Source organism: Struthio camelus, chromosome 2 (assembly GCF_040807025.1).
Source record: "Struthio camelus isolate bStrCam1 chromosome 2, bStrCam1.hap1, whole genome shotgun sequence".
In the NCBI taxonomy this organism is placed as follows: domain Eukaryota; kingdom Metazoa; phylum Chordata; class Aves; order Struthioniformes; family Struthionidae; genus Struthio; species Struthio camelus.
The window spans coordinates 122,412,126-122,434,020 of NC_090943.1; the positions used below are offsets into that span (position 1 = coordinate 122,412,126).

A 21,895-nucleotide genomic window follows, 5' to 3' on the forward strand; every position below is an offset into this window, starting at 1 on the left:
GTACTTGTGCATTTTACTGTTAAGATTTTGCCACAGAAGTCACAAGATGGCAACAGATGAGATGCTGAGAAAATGCAGTACCTTCAGTATCAACTGATTGGGAGGAAAATAGCAAACCCCAGCTCTCTGTAAAGATAAAACAAACTCCACTGAAAACACAGAAGAAAGTCAGCATGATTCTTGAGAGTTCCTGGATGTCATTTAGTAATGATTGAAATCCAACTGTTCTATAGTACCTTTTTTCAAAAATAACTAACTCCCCCCCCCCCCCATTTCTTGTGCGCATCCCAACTATTTTTCCCTTATTTTACCTTATGTTCTCAGGTAATGGGTAACTGTTACCTAATTCTTTATCTTCTGCCCTACTCTCTCCAACCCACAATTCTCAAGCTATTTGTTTCCTCTTTTCCTCTTGTGCTGCTTCTGTATTTAGTCTTCTGGCCTTAATGGTTCAAATTCTCAAAGACCAGTCTTGCGGCAGGAAGAGGCAGACTCCTTAGTTGAAAGCACCCAAAAAGACGAACGAGGTGCTGCAAATGAGGTTCCTGATCAACTGGCTTTTTATGAGCCTTCAGTGACATCCTGAGAGCTTTTACTTGTCTGATTTGTATTATCTTTATCATCCTGTACTGTTTCTTAGCACCTTCTGCATGTTGAGGAAACCACGATTATTGAACAGACATATGTTTTGTTACTCTGCAATGTATTCCTACAATTAATGGAAGACTACCCTCTGAAAATCCTAGTCTTGCAGAAAATTAGAGATGGAAGACCTATAAAATGTTAGATTACTGAAGAAACTAAAACCAAATCCCTGGAGTTATGTAGTGTTCATCCTGGTGTTTTGAAGGAGCATAAGAAAAGAGCAGCTGAGTACTGTGTAGGGTGGGTACCTTAATACCAGCTGGCTGGAAGATGGTAGCAACTATTTTTATCTAGTGGAAAAACAAAAGTGCCCCCCCCCCCCCCCCAAGAAAAGTTAAGTGTATTTTGGGGTTTTCAAATAGCACTTTCTAAATTTCTACGAGAGGCTAATGGACACTAAGTAGTAACCAGTAGCAAGTATGGCCTTGGGCTGGAAACTGTGTAATCAAGGAAACTGTAGGACTGAACAAATCTGTTTTAATAGGACAAAAAGCCTATTAAAAGCCTATTAAGGCCTCTGTTATCTGATGATGGAGAACCAGAAAGTTCTGTACCAAAAGCAAGTGCTGAGTGGACTGAACAATGGGATGGAGAAACTTGCAGGTGGAAGACAAGTCTTCAACATTCTTTGGTTTTGAGACTACACAAGAGTGAGTGAATAGGCAGTGTTATAGCGGTTGAAAGTCATTCAAGATACTGTGCATTTGGAAGAACTATGTTTAGGTCATCTCTTGAGAGGACTAGACACTGTATTGTTGCGATCAATGAAGATCCACTAACAGTCATTGAGGGGTGTTATATGATAGCAAATGATAGCAGCTGTAACAATGAAAGTTAAAGTATACTGCTATGGTATGTTACTGTAACCTTTTTCTTAGCCACACAATGAAAGTAGTGTAGGCTGTGTCTAAAAACATGTAAAGAGAGCTTGACACTGGATGCCAAGAGTCGAGAAGTCACTGCACCATGGATTTTTTTTTTTTTAATTCTGTGGCAATCTAGTTATCCCTATATTTAGAGAACATCAAACAAATATCAACTGAAGGAAAAATAGTTCTGTGGGCAGGTAATTGCACTGCTGTCCTAGTAAAGGCTTCTGTCATTCTCCAAAACATCTTATTGCAGCCAAATAAATAAGGCATCTGATCTTGGGAACACAGCCACTGTATGGCTTGTTTTGTCACTGAAGCATGCATGTGGAATATTAAACTGACAGAAATTTACAGTATTGCATACAACCCTATTATAGGTATGGCTGCATGTTGAACCGCTGTATACTGTCCTGCCTTGTACTTTTAAATCTAAATAGCAAGAGGGAAAAGTCAGTGGAAACTAATTGTATGGCTAGTTAAAAGTTTGAAATGAAGCAATTGCCAAAAGAGAAATTGCATTGTAGGCAAGAGGAGAGGATGGTAACTGCTTAAGTATGCAGCCTTCACATGTCAGTTTTCTTCATAGAATGTCCCCCATATGAGAACTCTGGTATTCAACGACATTCCACTTGTAGGGCAGAAAATTTTGTACAGGAAAGGTAGAGTCTGGGAGCAGTAATGCTCATTGAGCTTTATGACAACGGGTGTGAGAGGCTCAGAATTAAAAACAGATTTTTAAGATTTATTTTTCATTTTTGTCACAAGTGTCTTAAAATACTTAAAGAGAACGCAAAAAAATTGCAGCTTTTTCTTCCAAAGACAATGAAGGGAGAAGAAACTGAGAACAGTTTAAAAAAAAAAAAAAAATTGAAATATTAAATGAAGGGCACAGTAAAACTCACCAAAACTTTCTCAATTCAAGTTAGTCAAAAAAAAAGAATGGATAGAAATAAGAGATGGAAGCAATTTTGGGTTAAATAGCCCAACTTAAAAGGCACCTCAACATTTAGTTTATTACAGCTGTCTCCTACTGTCTTTAAACATGTAAAGGTATTCAGTTCCCTTTTTTCCAGCTTGCATCAGTGTAAAAGTAGATGTTGACATCTGAGGACAGTTGCTTTGACTTATCTATCTTATAATATTTTAATATTCACCAACATATGATTTAATCTCTTTACTGTGGGAGCTGGAAGAATTGGGTATTTTTTCCCTTCTTGTATGCTTATTTCTTTCCCTTTTTTCCTGCAAGTCTTATACAAATTCTAGTTCATCTACTTTAGTGCTTTTATTACTCTTGATGTACTTATTGCTGGATAGCACACACAACCCTTAGGCATACATTAACTCGTCTTCAGCCTTCCCTGGTTTCCTTTCCTGCCAGTTCTCCTGTTACTTTAAATATTTTATTTAATCTGTCCCGTACTCTACTGTCATACGGTATTGTATGTGGAGACATCCTGATCCCCTCTTCTTCTCTTGATAATGAATCCAGTATCTTGCACGTATGCTTTCTAGTCTCTTTTCCTCATGTCATTTAGAACCAAGTTCAGAATTCTTGTGTTTAGTTTCCCCATAATGTCTTATCAGCCTTTTGTTTCTGAGCTCATTTACATCTGCACAGCTGTATTTGTTACTGCCTTGCCAAGACTATATTTTTTGGTTTTCTAAACATAATTCATTAGCACTTAAAATTGGAAAGGGGGGAGAAAAATCCATTTCTTTGTGCTTTTTTTGTACTTGCATATTCAAACTCCTGCAGAAGTGAACGATGGTATGAATTCCTTAAGATGCGTGTCATCGGTCAGCATCATGCTGGACGAGTGCTGTGCATTTGGCTTTTAACCTCAAGCCTGTTATTGCTCTGTGAACCCTCGTTAATACAGATGCTTAATTCCTTGTCTCTAGTTTAGAAAAATCTTCACCAGTAAAACTATTATTGAGCATCTAGAGAACAAAAGTTTCACGCACTTCATTTATCTTCTACGAAAGCTCATACAGGATATTTTGATCCTTTTGTGTACTTCGTTACCAAGCATGAGGGCTTGTATAACTCCTTTTCAAAGGAGAACATGGATTAAGCTAAATAGCTCTCCTTTGCTCCCATTTAGTAATACAGCCTTCTGCTACTATACACATCATGGAATAGATGGTGTAAACTAGTTGCATTTTTAAAGTAGAATACAAATTTTCCGTTCTTAAGTGTTTAAAGGATTCTTCCTTGCAGTGATTGAGAAAATCTTGCAAGGTTTGTGCAGCCTGGATTGGTGGAGCTCTGATAAAGCAAACAATTGCATTTCATGTACTATATAATCTAAAGATTAAAAACCAACATGCAGTGTTGTATAGGATGTGAAACAGCTCCAGTGACCCCTATTTAGGGACCACAGATCAGAAACTGAGTTAAGAGGTATGATTTCCCTTTCCTTCCCTTCTGGATATAACTGAAGTCAGTGTTCATGCTGGTGTGATACTCCTCTTAGTTGAAAGAAGAATTATCCTTAAAAATGTCTTCTATTTTACAAACCAAGTATTGTTCTATTCTGCTTTGATATCTCCTACTGAAAATATTATGTGTGTGGGAGCCAAAAATGGAAACCCTGCACAGCTTTCTGCAAAGGTGAAAAGATGCTTTTTTGATGATTGCCCAGCACTATAAGAAACAAGCAGACTGTCTTCACTGCTAACTACTTATTTGGACAGTGCTTAAGACTGAAGAGGTTTCAGTCTTAAGAATTCCTACCTTAGCAGAACTGCTTAAAGGAAAAAATGTCTTGGCATCTTGTAGCTGAAATACTTCTTCTCATCTTGTGCAACTTGAAATTTCTTTTTTTAATATTAAAATACCACCAAAAATGTCATTGGTATAGGGTAGAAATAGACTTTGCATATTTTCTGAAATGTGGAGTATGAGACATCATAAGTGAGAAATAAAATTCCTGTGAGCAGAAAAGGAAATGTTTTTTTTCTTGGAGAGGACTGAGTGAAGAATGGGTCAATTTTAAAACCTTTCACTTTATGTGATTACAGCCATGCTGCAAATGCCATTTCACTGTAAGGGAGGACTTTAAAATGTACCTTACTTTTTGATTTGTGCTGCAGGTCAGATTAACTAAAATGGTTATTGTGTCACCCTAGAAATTCCTGCTTTTGCTGCAAGACTAGACTTTAAACTCTGTTTTTATTATTAAAAAGGCCAGCAGCAACAAAGACTATTTTACAAGTTCAGAGACGTTTTCATAGCAATTTGATCTTTATATACAGGGTTTTAGAACTCTTTGTACTGTGGTTCTTAGTATATGCAAAAATCTGAAGGGTAGGAGTAGGAGCATGAACACTGTTTTGCTTCTTGTCTGAAGACTGTCCCCTGTCGAGTAAATTTTGAACGGAAGATACATATTCAGCTCTTGTGTCATGGTGGAACGGCAGCATCTTTGTCTGTACTACTTCATCTGCTGAGAGGGACCGTGCCAGTTTGTGGGTTTGGGTTGATGTATGACAGATTCTCCTTTCCCCTATTGAATTGCTATTATGTGCTTCTGTCTTGGGGGTGGGGGAGGGAAGGTATGTTTTGAAGATATAAACCAGAGTATGACATTTTCTATTTTAACCCAATTTTATCAGAAATACTAATATTAAAAAAGGAGCCCCTAGAAGGAAAACAATACCAGGTGCAACTTCTTTACATGTATATTTCAATAAAATATATATGCTACTTCTACTGTCTTCCACTTGCTCCAGTGATTTTTCTGCCTAAGTTGTGCGCTACAAAAATATCTCTTAAAAAAGAAAGATTTGATTAGCATAGTTGCCTCTTATTCTTTCCTAATCTTGATTTTTTTCCAACAGTAATTAACAAGTCAGTATCCTCAGGTGTCCCTTGATGTTATCTTTCTGTCTTCTCCTAATCCTCTGCTTTAAACTGCTCATGCAATGCCTGGACAATTAATATCACACTTTTATTAGAACAAAACTTCTTAAAGACTTTGGCTTCAGTAATGTATTTGGACACTTGCCCGTATCTCTTAATGAGGATGTGTTCAGTCCATTATGGCTGTTATTTAAATTCATCTTAAGTTCTCAAAAAATCCAAGGCGTATCTGGAATACGAGGCTATGTGGTGTGTGTGTGTGGTGTTTTTTGTTGGTTTTTTTTTTTGCTCTGAAACCCTGTTCAGATTTGCCCTATCTGAAAAATTCTTTGACTGTTCGAGGTGGAAAATTTTATTGGGAAAAACATGTAAGTTAGTCACAGCATGCGTTTCCAGCATCATTTTGGGAATTGCATAATGCATCAATTCTGTTTCTAGAAAGTGCATCTCCTTCATACCTTCCAAGCGTCATCTTGCCCTTTGCATTGGTAGTTTTTTCTATCAGTACTGCTCTCAAGCAGCAGTGCTCACTTCTGGGAGTCATTGTCTCCAGTGTGATTTGCCAGCTTGAATCTCCTAGGGCGAATGAGTGAATGTGCGCAGACACTACACAGACTTTACGTGCCCAGAGCAGCATGCCTGGTTTCCACCAAACAGCATTCTCACCCTACTGCATCCTCCTGCACCCCACACTGATGCTAACCATAAACCACCTCAGTAGTTATTTCATGCCTGTGTCTTTACTGTGGCATCCTGTCGACGTCGGCTCTACAAAAAAGAGGGAATTTTTATTTCAGTGTTGTTTCGAGACAACTACCAAATGATCAGTTGTCATGAATTTTGAGAAGTCTAACTGTAGTGGAGGCTTTTGAGGACTGCATTGGGAATAATTCTATATGTGCTTTGTATAATTGTGGTGTGTGGTGCTTTACTTTTTTTTTTTTAAAACTAGGCTTACTTTGAGATCCATGATTTGCTACTTTTATCTATATGGAGTTTTTAAGGGACAGAAAACCTTAGTTTTGTAAATATTCTTGAAAACATTACCATATACTTGAAGAAAAGGAGAAAAAAAAAAGTGAGATGGTGTATTAAATATGCAGAACTGGAGTAATTCTGATGAATAAAATTGTGTAAATGTTTACACTGAACATATGGACAAGAATACAGTAGCATGTATCGTAGGTGAATGATCATACCCAGTGTTGCAGAAGCACTGCTACGTTTCTATCCACAAAAGCCTACATGGTTTGATCAAAGCTGACTGGCATAAAGTGTTATTTTCTTAACTGAATGATGTATTTTTTTCTAAGGAAAAAAAATGTTAACATGTGTATGTCAGCCTTTCATATTCCCTGATTTGTGTTGAAAAATCTCTAGTGCACGTGTTACCTGAATCTTAAAAGGAAGGATGTCCTTTTTTGAAATCCCTTACTGAAATACTGTTCTTAATAGTCTAGCCTCTCTACAATACATCATGTAAAGCTGCTAGCATTATTGAGAGATCAACAACTCTATCTTTCTGAAGTGAAATAGTAGAACAAATAATATTAACATACTTGCAAAAAAGAAACCTACATTTTTCATTGTGGATTCTAGTCTGAGTAATGCCAAATTGGGAAATAATGCCATTTAGGTAGTACAAGCTTGGTTGTTTTTACCAGCTGAATTTCTCTTCCCTTTAAACAAGATTTCTAAGAGCAGAAAAGCAAGCAAGAGCATAGTGTATTGCAGGCGTAGTAAGTGAAACATCTGTACTCACTGAATGAGGAAATTTAATCTTTTTATGATTGGAAGAGAGGAGTGAAGAGCTACTTACTTTCCTGTCGTGATGTGACTGTATTCCCCTGCTCCTCCAACCTATGTAAAGAATTCCAGTTCAAAATGAGGTTTTGTAAATTGTTGGAAGGAGGAAGCATCAAACCCAGAAGTTTGTGCTTAAGGACGAATTCAACCTAGATAAAAGAAAGGTCTCCTTTTCTAGAGTGGGAGGAGGTCTTCACTCTGCGCTCTGTGGGATGGTTGGTTGGTTGATCTGAGAGAAGTGGAGCTGCATTAGCAAGGTGGTCAGTCTAAATTAGGAAGTCTGTCAGCAAACTTGACTTGATTGGGCTCCAGAGCAGCGGGCATCTAAACTTACTGCACAGAATGAAATGGTATTCCCCTTGAAATGTAGACATAACATAAACCTTATTTCTCTTGATTATGGTTTATTTTCTCCTTTCTTCTGTATTCTAGAGACTATTCCCTATCCCCAAGCCTTTAAAAGAAAGGGGAGCCTTGTCTTGCTGCTGGATGGTTCTTAAATGTCATTGAAGAGATTTGCTGGCTGTCTTATTTTATTTTTAAGCTGAATCAAATCACATACTTGCTAAATTAATCCCTGGAGAGGTAACATCTGCCTGGGTTTCTTTGTGTTGAAGAGTTTTGGGATTGAGCAACTGAAAATAAATATATGCAGCATTTGGAGTGTTGCTAATTTGCTTCAAAAAGTTCAAATATGTTCTGGGGGGAAAAAACTAGGAGTATCAGTGAACTGACAACATCCTAATCTTTGGATAATAAAATATTTCAGAATGGTAATACTGAGTGCTAGGTTCAGGTGATATAGCTTGAAGAAACGTAGAATGTCTTGCTTGTGCAGTTGTAAGATTGTAAATTGAGTAAAGGATATGCTCAGTTTGCAGAACTAAGCAACTTAAACTTAAATGCAGCCATTTACACCAGCTCTAGTCAGACGTTCTCTACTAATCAGTAGCGTCACAGCTCAAGAGTTGAGGTACCAGCAGAGAGGTTCCTATTGAGACTGTTGATACCAAGTGCGGTTTCCAGAAAATGTATTATTTATGCAATAGCCTCTCTAGGGCTATTGGTATTTCAAGGCTCTAAGCATGACTGATTATTGGAATCTATTAGAACTGTCCGGGAAGATGTTAAAAGTTGCTGTCAAATACGTTGTTTCAGTAAGCATCACAAACTGTCTGAAGCTACAGTAAACAAGCCCTTTGGAATACTTGATATCATAATATAAGTATTTTCTTTTTAAATTAGATGCAACAGTTGGAGTTAGCACAAATGCAACAGAGAGAAGCTAACCTCACAGCTTTGGCAGCCATTGGACCGAGGAAGAAAAGACCTTTGGATTCATCGAACATTGGGCTGGAGGTACTGAAATGACTTGCATGGCATTGTTGCGTCTTCATACGGGCAAGGATGAAAATAATCCAGTAAGGAGAATTGAGAATTATTTCACTTACAATACATAACCAGCCTTTAAGAAAACCAGTCCGTGTATTAGATGTTTGAAAGGATTGCTTCTGGTAAATTTAATGGGGATGTTAATTGATGTTATAGGAAGAACTGTGAATAAGAGTGCTTTGTGCAAAGGGCTGAATCAGGTGATGGTTCAGAGAAACTTTGGTCTGCAGTGGAGAGTAATGAAGACTGTCACAGCAGTCTTAGTTGTTGTGGTCCATCAGTTGAACTCAGCAGTTTTGGATGGCTCTTCAAGTGGCTGTGACAGTTAGGTTTGGCTGCAGGCTGTTTTCAGTGTGTAAGGCACAGATTCCTTTCAAATATACAATGAGCTTGCCCTGCTAGCAAACCAAAAATAGCTAGATCCTTCAGATGCTGTTTCCGTTCCAGCAATGAATCAAGTCTCCCTTTCTTGCCCTATCCTTTGTTTTAAAAGTACCTTTAAGATGCTTTTAACAGATGTTAGTTTAACATATCTCTTGATGTTGTGCAGGAGTTAAACCATTTCAGGGACCTGGGAAGCTTCTGAGGTTGCAGAAGTTCTTTCCAAGGAGACTGACAGCCTACTTCTGTTAGAGGTTATCATCTTGGCTGGAGATGGGAGAAATGAGTTGCCAGGTGTGATTCAAGCTGTCTATTTTGCTACTCTTTCTCATGGAGCCTCAACATTGCTTGAATGAATGGGTGGTTGGCCTGTGACCCACGGATAGTGAACAGAAGCCTGAAACGTAACTCTTGGAGGAAATGGTGGTGAAGTTGTCTGATCATTAAGCTTTTTAGTTGTTCTGTCGTAGAAAGTCTATCCGAGGAAGCTTAAGTGGATACGAAGGTTGAAAATACTTAAGTGTTTTTGAACGCTGGAGTCTGGAAAGACGTTATATAAAGCTCAACAAGTGTTAGCAACCTGAGACAGCAGTAGCATCTAACCTGTGGGTTTTCTCTCAGCCTGGATTGTGACAGAAGACCTCCCTAAGGAAATGAAACAGGCTTGTTTATCTGATTTCATTCTGACATGGAGGTATTAACTCCTTGAATGCTCATAGTTTTTAGCAAGTGAGAAAAGGAATCTGTATCTAAGCAAGTTCCAAAAACAGTACTCCAAGCTTTTGAAGAGCAACTCTTCATTTCTTTGAAGTTTTTTGATGCACTTTCACGTGAACCTGATGGTGTAGGTACTTTTTTAAATACCACTGGAAAAACTTGAAAAAGTGAGTCTAGCACAAGAACAGTTTTCTCCATCCTTTCCTCTTCCCCTGAGCTTTTATTGAGTAACTATTCCTGTTCTTTCTAGTGGTGTTTTATAGTTAGTGCTGGACTTGTTTCTGAATGTTTAACAATTCTGCCTGTTAGGTGTTTCTCAGTTATTATTGTCTGGGATGTGCCTACTTTACTAAAAGCTCTGCAGGATTGTACTAAAGTGAGACAGTTAGCAGTGTTGTATGGTGGTGATCCATTATTTATATGCTATTTTAGAAGAACTGAGACATGACATGCCTAAACTGACCATAAATTCGACAATGAAATGCCATTAAGGTTTATCTGCTGTATTTTAAAATTCTTCTATTCCTATAGGTTGTGTTACTGGACTTGGTTGTAAGGGCAGTAGGTGAAGGCAATTCTGCCAGTGAAAGTACTGTTGTTTCTCATATGCAATCTTGCATTCCAATGCCTGCTCCGTAGTGTTCCATGTGACCAGAAAGCAATTCTCTGGACTTATTTATGTGAAATTATATAGGATAATAACTTGTGCAAGATGTTTAGACTTAGACATTTAGTGTCCCAATATATCTAAAGGGGATTTATAGAAGACTAAAGATTTCTCATGTAGAGAAAAAGGGATTTTGACAAACATTCTGTATTTCAAGAAGCAGAACATTTGTAATACATTCGTGATAACATGGCAAAACATTCTGAGCAGTAAACAACATTCCATTCTTCAGAGATGAAAGAAGGTCTTTGAAACTGAAAGCAAGTACAACCTGGCCTTAGGCTGATACACATTTGGGCATCTTTAAAATCATCTTTTTGGGCAACCTGTCTAAAAATAATTTAAACAGGCAGGATATACTTTCTCATTTCAAATTGCAAATACAGACAGCTTTACTCTCAAGTAATCTTAAATGTCAGAAATTCCTGACTCTGCAATGGCTAGGAGTACATCTAGTGCATAAATACTCCTGTGACTTTTTTTAAGCCTAGTGTCTTAGCAGACAAGTATGATGGAAGGTATTATTCCTGAATATGAATTATCCTTTGATAGTATTAAATGAAATCATTGATAACTACACTAGTTTTTTTCTTAACTTAGACTTCGTTGACTTGCTTTAGATAATGCTTTTTTGTACGAATTTGTATCTCTGAAGTCTGTATTAGGACAGAGATGGCTGTATTCAGCTGTTCTATCACTTACTACTGTTATAATTAAAAAGGAAATATTTTAAGCCATTACTGATGTAAAATGAAGCCCCATGGTATTTGGAGAGGCAGGAGAGAAATGATCAGTTACTGAATGTATTGAAGAAAAAAAAAAAAACCTCGAGCTAACTTATTATATATTTACCTTCATTAGGTACTGAGATCTAATGGGTACTAGGAGAGTGCAGTTCAACAGACTGGGTTGGAATGGATCCAGCAATAAGCACGAAGGGCTGAGGACAGCATTTTGATAACCTACTACTTTTCCTTTCTCAACAAATGAATGTTAGTGTTTAATTGGAGTGGTTCTTCATACCTAGGTATCTACTTCCTCCACACTGCCATGTGGCTTTTGCACCTTGTTTGGAAAGTCTTTTTCCTGGCATGCTTGCATGGCGACTGTTGTATAGTTGCACCCTCTCGTTCTCTGAAATTCTGGTTTCTTTAAGGAAACAATCTTTTAAAGAAATCTGTTATGGGTTATTTTAATCTGGGAATTTACAGATGTGGTGGCACAAGCATATGATCTACAGGTAGAACCCTGCTTACTCGCAGCCTCATCATCTCATTGTGTGGCAGGTAACAAATGAAGAAAGATTCCTGCCCAAAGGAGTTTGTCATCTAACTTGGACCTAAAAGCAATATAAAAGGGGTGAGCTATACCCTGCTCTGGTTACTCCTTATGCATTACGCTTGAATAGCACTAAGGACAAATCCATGAAGACCACGTAATGAAAAAGTAAGACTAATGCTCTAGGCCTAGGGGAAAAAAAAAATACTATATTGGGAGTTATTTCCCCCTTGTTTGAAATACTAGTTGAGGTAGTTTTGCTTTTTCTCCTTACTGCAATGTAATGTTTGAATATTGTTCAGAAAGTGTAGTTTAAGAAAGCCCTGTGGTTTGTAGTTCTTACTGGTTACTAGGATGATGTTTTCAATGCTGAGAAACAGTCAAGAATTATTTTTGGTTAAGTTTTGCTTTCCTTCTGATGAAAAAAACATTATGGAAATGGTTTTGTCCAGTTCTCACTGTAACTGGAGTCTTAAGTTTGAAATCCCTTGAAGTTGATTTAAAGCACTTTTTTTCTGTGAGGAAACAACCTACCCTTCTGAGTACCTCAATTTTTTCCCCTTATCCAGAGGTGTTCTGTTTCCCAACTCTTCTGATGTCTTAAACTAAGAGCAGTGTATTTGTGCAGTGTCACACAAAAGGGAGGAGGAAAGTCTACCTGCAATTTTGAAAGTAGAATTAGGAAACTAAATCTTAATTTTATCGTTGACTTCTGAAGACTTTAGTTAGTTATACAGGGAAACTTAATTGAATTATGTAATCTTTTTGGAGAGTGTTTTTTCTCCTCTGTTTTCTGGCTTTGTCATAACACATTAACCGTTTGGAAGTAATGCAGTTTGGTCCCAAAGAGTTGTTGATGGCATATCTTTCACTTGCCTTTTTTCAGGTTGGTCACATTAACCCATGCACATTAAGTCCGTCAAACTCCTATCTTTTCATAATTTTTGCCTGATTTAGTAGACTGAAGAGGAAACATCCTTCTTCCAGATCTTGCATGTGTCTGTTCTTTCTGTAGCCAAGAATGGCCACTATGTTAGTAAGTGCAGGTTATCTTGTCTTGCCACCCACAGACTGGCTCCGCTGTGAAAGCGTAAGCTGCTGTAAAGTATCAATTTACAAACGTTCCCTTGGTGGTGTTGATCTTTTAAGTAAATGTGGCTGTGCTGAGGAGAGGTGTCAGAACCAGAGATGCATCAGGCAGCTGTATCTTATGTGCTGTCTTTTCCTGTCGCTGTAGTCACTGTTGCAGTAATGAGGAAGGCTTGTCTAAAGCACTTCTCGGGATGCTGCCCTCTGCTCTGCAGTCTATGTGGTCCCAAACACTATGCAGTTACCGCAGAAGTAAATGATGTAGCTGGTATCCTGAGGTCAGCATGTAGCTATTGAAAGACTTTTTCTTCTGTAAAACTTCTAACTCTGGTCATTGTGTGTAAAATGATGTGACACTTGAAGAGTGATGCACACCTAATACCGCATTTCCCAAATAAGCTTGTATTTCCTTCTGGAAGTATTTTGGCAAGAGGAAATGGGAGAAATATCTTGTTTTCTGCACTGGTCAGTTGCATTTTAATACTGATTGTAGGTGGAGAAAATTAGCATGTCTTCTCCTTCCCTTTCAGGGCGAGGTCTCTGCAGTATCTGGTCTTTGACAGCAGGCCTCAATGGCAGCCTTCTTTACAGCTTAGGATGCCAATATGCATGTTGATCAAACATGTTGTATATGCTGCATGTTAAACCTTCAGGAGTGCTTTTCAGGCTAACTTAAGAAGAGCTGAACCTCTGAGCAAGAAGTCCTTTCCTGCTAAGTGAAAGAAGAAAACCACAGTTTGAGATTCAGGGAAGAGACGTTCTATTTGCTCCTGTGTGCCAATCAAATAGCTTTGACTTTTTGGTATTTGAGGGAGGGATGTGTGGCAAATAAGAGGTATGTGGATTTATGCTCTTTTAAATGGTAGCTGTAGAAGTTATTGGCACCTTTTTGACCATAATCTGTTCTAAAGAATATTTCTATGTGAGAGCACACTAGCATAAATTCATCAGCTTCAGTATTGATGTTAAGGATGTGGCTGTGTCTAAACCTGAATTGAACTTAACTCTACTAAGAATGACAATAGGTTTGTTGCCACACACATGTCTGGGGAATGCAGAGAGGCTTCCAGCTGATTCGCCTGCCTGCTGCTTGCTGATGTTCATTGGTGCATGGTAGTATAGTAAAGTATTTTTTTTAAATACTTTACCAGAAGTAGAGGCAGAAAATGAATTTGAAAGCAACCACTTTAAATGGACCATGGACAACTGAAGAATTTATAGGGTAGTCATACCTTTGGGGGAAAGGGAAGCTAAAAGTGTGCTGTAATTATAGAAGATGGCTTCAGCATTTTTATCTGTTGCAAGACCTACGCACATACTGTCAGCTACAGACAGTTTGTTTCAGCACTGAATTTCCTGGCTGCTGTCAGTCTAGGCCGTACTCTTGATGTGAATTTTTTCCACATAAATAGGCTAAAATATTCTAGACTGCCATTCATACGCTTCAGATACACAGTTCATTGGCCCATATCATGCTTTCTCTGCACTAGAGATGAACTTAATTCATCTTATGTGTGAAAGATATCTGCAATTTAAATGACTAATTGCACTGTAGCTTTAGGCTGAACATATTGGTAACACACAAATGTTGATGACATGAGAAGGGTCAAGAGATTTATAATTTAGTTGACAATACATTGCTTAAAATGATGTGGCAAAGAGCCAGAAAATTTCAGTTTAATAATTGTCTGTTAACTAACATGACATATTTGTATAGTGCTTGTTACCTCCAGGTACAGATTAAGCATCTGATGTAGCCATACAAAGTGACATGCGTATATGTATCTTGAGCATAATAGTGAGTAAACTGACATTATATTTGCAGTAATTTGTTTCACTATGTAAAACATGTTGCTTATATTTGAAAGGACTTGTAGGAATGTTGCAATGAAATCTGAGGAAAAATGTGTAGTTGAATAACATTATTATATATTCGACAGCTTAGTGAGGCATCTTTGTAGACTCCAGATAACATCATGAATATACATGTTTATTTTTCAGCTGCCTGAGAAATAGTCTGGAAATAGAGATCTAAGCCTTTCAGACATCAATGTGATCTATCCTAAAGGTCTACAACAGATTAAAAAAAAAAAAGTGGAGGGCAAGCTTTCTTTAAAAAAAGAATCATTTATATAAACATTCTGAGTAATGTAGTATTTTAGTACTATGAATGTGGGAGTATTTTTAACAGACTGAGGCTTGTTGGAATAGGCAGCATCACAAGTCTGGCTTGTCACCAAGGTAATATCAACTTCTTTCACTTTGTTTTCTCTGGGCTAAATTATGCACTTATTTCTTCATATAAGCACAATTTTCACTATTCTGGCAGGATATCTTTCATTCCCCTTGCTGCCAGATAAGATCCAGGAAAGTATATGAGCACTTCACAATGCATTAATGGATTTTTACTTTTTTTTTCTCTTACCAGACAACCTTCTACAAATTACAGCTGGGAAACCAGTGTACAGCATACATTAGGTATCATAGACATGAGGCCATGGGTGACAGAGCTGGGAGTTGAACCTGACTTTGAGTATCTGCTCTGATTTACTAGGTGTTCTTACTGCCTTCTGACAAAGTCTCTACTGCAAACAGTTGTTGTTTTCCAGCGTTTTGAAATGTCATTGAAAACTCTCTCATGACTTGACTTCCTTTTTTTGGTGATATTTTTATAATACACAGCAGAGCTGCAGTGATTTGTCTCTTGGGATCTTAGCTCTGAGACTTGGAAGTATTTATGCTACACCAAAAATTAAAGTGAGAACTCTTGACTCTACTTATTGCATTTGATTGAACAGTTTAGTCCTTTAAAGTGCTCCACAGAAAATAGAATTAGAAGCTGAATATTTTAAAGGTAATTGGTGCAAAGCCATTGAATTTGAGAAGGGAATATATATTTTGCCAGGGGTAAGTCACTGGAGGCCTGATCCAAACTTGTGGGAAGGAAGGCTTCTGCAGGCCTCAGTGAGCTTTGTATTGAGTCCTATGTAATAACCCTGAGCAATTTTGGTATTCTTGTCAGTACTTAACTCCTAGATTGTGTACTCCAAATACCTTGGAGACTAGAAATAAGACTATAGTGGTGGTTCAGGTAAAGGAAAAGTCTTATAATGCCGGGCTTACTAACTTAATTTTGTGAGAACTTTCTCTTGTATCAGGTTCTTCCCTCTTGCCTTTTGTGAGAGAATCAGTATTTAATTCTTAGTCCAGCCACTGGAGAGAGCTCTTAAGATCTTCAAAGACAGGTTTAGGAAACAACCTCCCAACACTAGCGGCAAAACAGACATGGGACTGATGCTAGAGTCCCACAGTATGGTCTGTTGCCAAAAATCAGTATAGTGAGAGTTCCTAATTTTTTTCAGGAATATGTAAAAGGCACTGAGGATCAAGAAAGAGAGACAGAGTTTTTGCTTTGACAGAGCTGCTGACTTGCTTTGATGCCAAAGATAACGCCAAAAGCATGATCGTAGCTCATGTATCCTCATGCTGCTAGTCTTAAGCTGCCTAGCCTGGGTACTGTGAAGGGTAGTTTCCAGTGGTGCAGAGCCTAGTTGCCACAGTGCTTCACCTGGTCTTACAGATGGGTCTGTAAGCGATACTGAAACTTGCTGCTGGCTCTACTGCTGTTGATACCTAGGTCAGCTGGTGGGTATCCCTCTCGTGCTGTGTCTGTGATTGTGTAGTCCTAGTGTTAGAATAAAAATGGGATGCTGGGCCCTGTCCTTGTTGCAGAGGAATTCAGTGAAAGGCAGTAACTCCTTGGGCTGACTGACTTTCCACCTCCCCTGTGGAGGAGAAAAGGGATTTTTCTCAAAAAACAAAAGAAAGCTGCTTGTTTGATAGCTAATTATTCTTGCTTGTAGCTTATTCTTGCTTATAACAAAAGGTGGGTGCAGCTTAGTATGCTTTGCTATAATTTGTTAAATAAGGGTGTATTCCTTTATCTTTTTAGTTGTGACCTGGCTGAAAAGAGGCGCTCTTCAGTTTCCTTTGGAAGAGGATCACTCAGCTATCTTAGGATAGACTGAAGGTTTTGTGATGGTGAAGAATCCTCCAAAATAGCAAGACAAGTCTTTGCTGGCCCTGTAGAGGGAACATAATAGATATGTCTGGGAGCAAGGCATAGGCAGGTGTTAGCGGGCTGGTGTTATTCTTACCAGGTACTGAGTACGGTCAGAAAAGCAGAGTGGAGGAGCTTTGGTGCAGGAAGGTGTACTTGAGATGGAAAGGAGAGAACTGCTGACTATTGCCTAGAGCTAGACAAAATGTTCCTGCTGACCAACAGGAAATTGCTCAAGAGGAGGCGTCTGAGAACTGAAGACAGGACGACTCTCCCCTAAAGTGTTCCTTGTGTCCCTCTGAGCTCTGCTGAGCTCCGAGTTGGGCACTCTTTAGCTTAGAACTTGCATATTGACAGAGGCACATATGCGATGGCGCGTTCTGAGGCACAGATGGCTCAGGAATGTCAAAATACTCTTAGTTCCTTAAGTCTCTTATTAAAAAGAAGGCAGGTATTATATCTCCCTCCACTGTTTGTTAGGAAGTCCAAAACAAAACCGTAAAAGACTAATGCTTTGATGCAACTGTAGGGAGCAGAGGTAAAAAGGAGTTATTTCTAATCCCGATATAAACTTTGTTCTGACGTACATGCAGGAGGCTTTATGCAACCTGGCATATGGTGTTGCATAAGTTTCCCCAACCAGATAAAGTTTGTTCTGTGGTCCCAGTCTGGACCAGAATGACCTAGCTTCTTGACTAGAGAGGCTTTTTTCATTTTAAACCATCTTACACTGTGAGAGGACCTTTTCTTTCAGCTTGGATGTGATAGTGGCTGTTGGTTTAGGTATGCTCAGTAGCTAGTTGAGCGCTACGTTTCAGCGATTCTTCGGTAGCTTTGATACACCTGGGTGGTGCTGTGTGAAACTTAAAATATGACTTAGCGAACAGAAGTTCAGTATAAGTTTTGGCCTTGGCAATGGTCTTTACAGTATAACATCATTCTGTGTCTTTGCACTAGGCATGACAAGTAAGAATTTAGGACTAAGCAAATCTATAACTCTCTCACACACAGGCAGCTTGAAGCTTCTGCTTTGTTGTAATGTCTTGCAGCTCTGATTAGCTTCCAAAGCAGGCTCAGGGATTTGTGATGTCTGCCTGATTTTTGTGAGGGAGTGAACAAGACAGTTTTTGTGCGTGTTTTTTTTAAAGGTAAGACTTCTCGTCTAATGACTATTTAGAGAGAAAATACTTTCACCTCTATAAAGTTCTTTGAATTATAAAGGACGTTGCTGTTGGGTTACTGAAAACCCTTGGGGTTTGTTTCATTTATAACACTGCCTCAGGCCTTCTGCTGCATCCTGTTGGATTGACCTCCTTTTCAACCCTGTGCTGGCAGCTGCATTGCAGAGCTATCTTTTCCATGGATCCTTCAGGGTTGTCATATGACAAACTTGAACTGTGACCCTTTTGTGTCTTACCAGGACAGCAGTGCCCTCTGTGTTATGTGGCCAGCAGTCTTCCCCACACACACATTTGTTCCAAGCCATTTAACAAACTGAAAGTTTCAAATGATGGCATTTCATAGTGTTTAATAGTATTGACTGTAAAGCAAATGAAATGATGCTGAATACCCTGCATGCTGCTAGCAAAAATGGAAGCCATATTTCTTACTATATGCCTTGGCTTTTCTGTGGCTAGTGTGCTGTCTGGTGAGTCTTTTTTTTTTTTTTAAATGAATTTTAGTGCTTCCTTCCTAACAACAGTAGTACTCACTGCTATACATTGTCCAGCACTGGTATTTGTTTCTAATATATGGGTTTAACTGGATTTCTCTAAGCAAAGTGGGCAAAGTCATTTTGCTGAAGTCTTGCAGAGAGTGTAAGGGCAAGAATTGATATAGTTAACACAGCATCCAAGCAACACCATCTCCAAGTGGTGTTGATGCTGGCAGGCATTGCCTTACTGAAGTTACAGAGACTGAGCACTCGTATTTGTACAAATTGCATTCATTACTAAGAACCCTCTAGTAGTGATAAGAGACTGGCTGTGTAGCATAGATTGGCTCCAAGATAAGTAGCCAGTCTATTGTGAAGCTCATGATAATCTTCCTCCTCCCCACCCCTAATAATAAATCTTGGGGCATTTTTGGAATGCGTGGGGGTTGCTCATTCCAATAGCCTGAATGTATAACTACTAAATATCATCATCTCCCCACCAATTGTGCTTTCATAACCAAGCAACACAGCTGACTGAGATGGATAGGCTTAAATACAATGTTCTGAACACACAGATGCTCTGACTTTGTGTATTTGCTCCCATAAAAAGGACAAGTCACAAATGATGACCGGAGCAAGAGTGCAGTTTCTTCTGGCCATGTTTTAAGGCTAGAGCCTGTTCTCAGTGACAGTTTTCCTCAAGAAGAGATGTGATCATCTGAAGCTGAGGTGTTTACAAATGGGAGTAAGCCTTGCACAATCTGGTCCTCTGCACAGAAACTGTGGTAGTACCTTCTTCACACTTAGCCTGTCATTTTCCTGGACAAGTATTTACATAGTATGGCTTCAGTGAAACTGCAGTTATTTATCATACCATAATATGGTTAGAAATAGACATTTTTTAACATAAAATTTTCTTCATTCCTTTGACTGAAGTAAACTACTTAACTGGCAGGTGTTTGCTTTTTCTTTGAAAGTATCTAATGTACATGGAATTCTAGATTGCTGGTTTGTACTATATCTAAAGCTGAACATCAGCAGGCTAGTTATGTACAAGCAGGCAGTACAATACAATGAGTTTGATTAAAAACTTAAATTGACATAAAATATAATTTTTTTTTCCTCTCACTGCTCTCCCTTTAGGGTTTGAATGGCAATGGAATCACTCCTGGATCATCGGGTTTTAGCCTTACAAAACAGTTGCTTCGTCCAAGAATAACCCGTGTCTGTCTCAGGGACTTGATATTCTGCATGGAACAAGAAAGGGAGATGAAGCATTCTCTAGCCTTGTACCGTGCTCTTTTGAAGTGATTTTAGTTTTACATTTCAACTTTGCTGTCTACTGCCAAAGAAAACACTGAAGCATTGTTGCACTGTCTTGAATTTCCAATTTCTGGAAAATGATCCGTTGTAAGGATAACTCTTGTTTACAGATAAACATTTTTATTAAATACCTAACTTATCACCTGTAGGGTTTTTAATAATATTTGGCTTAAACCAGTCTGTAAACCAGTGAAAACATTGAGCTGCACACACAAGCACCTGACTACCTGCATGCATTTAACTGTCTTGCAGGCTCTGAGGGCTTGAGATGTGTACCTAGTTTATGTATGTCACTTGCTTCGGTACTCCAGAGCCTGCAACATCTGTTCTATGTGTAGTGCCGCCTTCTAATCCAACCTTATTTAGGGAAACAAATTAACACTTTAAAGGCACTGCATAGCATGACAGCTGTATTTAATTGTGAACCAGCAGTCAGTCAACATGCTAATATATTGCCTATCTGACTCTGCATCTCCTTAAATTTTCTGGGTTTAGGATTACTACTGAATGCTAGTTTGTGGAGAGCAAAGTAGCAAGCAAAGTGAGGAGACATGTTTTCCCTCTCCCACCTCACCTCAACTGCCCTCCCCCTCTCCTTTGAGAAAGCAACTGAGAGAAGGTGCACAAATGGGTAATTCCTGTGATTAACGTATATCAAACAGTGTAGTTGCATGTAGTGGCACACTTCCATGTTTGAGAAAATCTGGAGTTACTAAACTTGAACACAGGGAGTAGAAGAGCCTAAAAAGGGAGGATAAACTGAAGAAACAAATCTCATGTTTTTTCCCTTATGTGGATATCAAAAATAGCAATGAACTCCAACACATGTTTTAAAGAAATGAACAAAAGAAACCTGTGCTGACTGCAGAAAAAGGAAAACTTAATACATTAAATATTCTAAAACTTTACAGCTGGAAAAAAGTAGTGTTTGCGAAGCACAGCGCGTTCACTGTTTTGAAAATACTGATTTGTCATCTTAATGTTCATAATACCTTAATATGGTATAACAGGGGAACTTCTTAAATAGAAGCTAATTAGTTTAGCCAGTTGCCTGGTTTCCATTCAATGAGGAGGACGGCTCCAGGTTCTTAAAACTCCTAAAATAGACTTAAAGATTTTCTGCTCTGCTGGTAAAGACTGACTTGGAGGAGGAAAAAACTCCTGGTCACTTCCCTTTCCCCAGCCTCCAAACACTTTGCCTCCCATGACACAGTGCTGTATAGCATGGCTGTTGACAGGACCAGTGGGAAAAGGCACTGACTGTTTTGAATGGCTTCCTGCTAATTTTTTTTTTTTTTGATTAAGGAACAAGCTTCCTATGGTTATCTGGCATGCTACTTTAAAACTTGAAACGATAATTCAAACATGCCCTCCACCACTGGAACCACTGCAGATACTTACTAAATTCAGTAAGTTTTGAATCGGTTATGTTTTTTCTGTTGAAACAGTAGTAAGCAAATCTAGTAAATGAATGCTGTAAATTATTTATATATGTATATATAGCACACATATATATATATATATATATGAAAAGCAGTACTTTGACTAAGCTATAGTTTGCAAGATATTGATGGCATCAGGCAAAATTGTTTTGTATAATTAAATGCTTAAGCTTTACTTTTTATGTAAAGTGTAGCATTTTCCATATTTGTGTACTGTATCTTATTGATCAGATGTTTAAAATTATTTTAAATACTGCATTAAAGCAATTATTTTATTAAAAATAGTAAATTGGTAATTTTGTCTGTTTCTTAATGTGAGAAATGTAGCATCTGAAATTGGCATCATCATGACTAATGGTGTGTTTCTTAATGAGACCCCTGGCTTATCTGCCCATCACAGTAAATTGGCACAGTTGTTGAACTTGAAATATTAATGATTAACTTCCATCTATTAAGGCTTTTAAACAAAACTAGGTGACAGTGCAAAGACTTGCTTAAAAAAAAAAAAAAACTAAATACTTTCACTTGTCTAACTGCCAGTGCTTCAATACAAAGGCTATTTTTAACATCTGAGCAGAGGTAAGCACTTTGCATGTTTTCGGTGAAGTAAAAACACAGAAAGTTTCTTCAAACTTCCACAAGGTGCAGTGGAAGCATTGTCCTAAATTATTTTTAAAGCAACCCTGAGTTAATTAAACACA

At 38.3% G+C, this 21,895-nt stretch overlaps 1 protein-coding gene across 2 annotated transcripts in view; it reads left to right on the forward strand.

Moving 5' to 3' along the window:
* The window catches only part of TAF4B (TATA-box binding protein associated factor 4b), a 97,680-nt gene that overhangs the window by 54,119 nt on the left and 21,666 nt on the right, over positions 1 to 21,895 (forward strand). Inside the window, exons 14-15 of one of the 2 annotated variants that reach the window (XM_068932409.1) lie at positions 8,437 to 8,550; positions 19,573 to 21,488. In XM_068932409.1, coding sequence (XP_068788510.1) covers positions 8,437 to 8,550; positions 19,573 to 19,740 — 282 coding nt within the window. In that variant the 3' untranslated portion in view covers positions 19,741 to 21,488. Of the gene's footprint in view, positions 1 to 8,436; positions 8,551 to 19,572; positions 21,489 to 21,895 lie in introns of those variants that run through there. The other variant, XM_068932410.1, reaches the window with a different exon arrangement.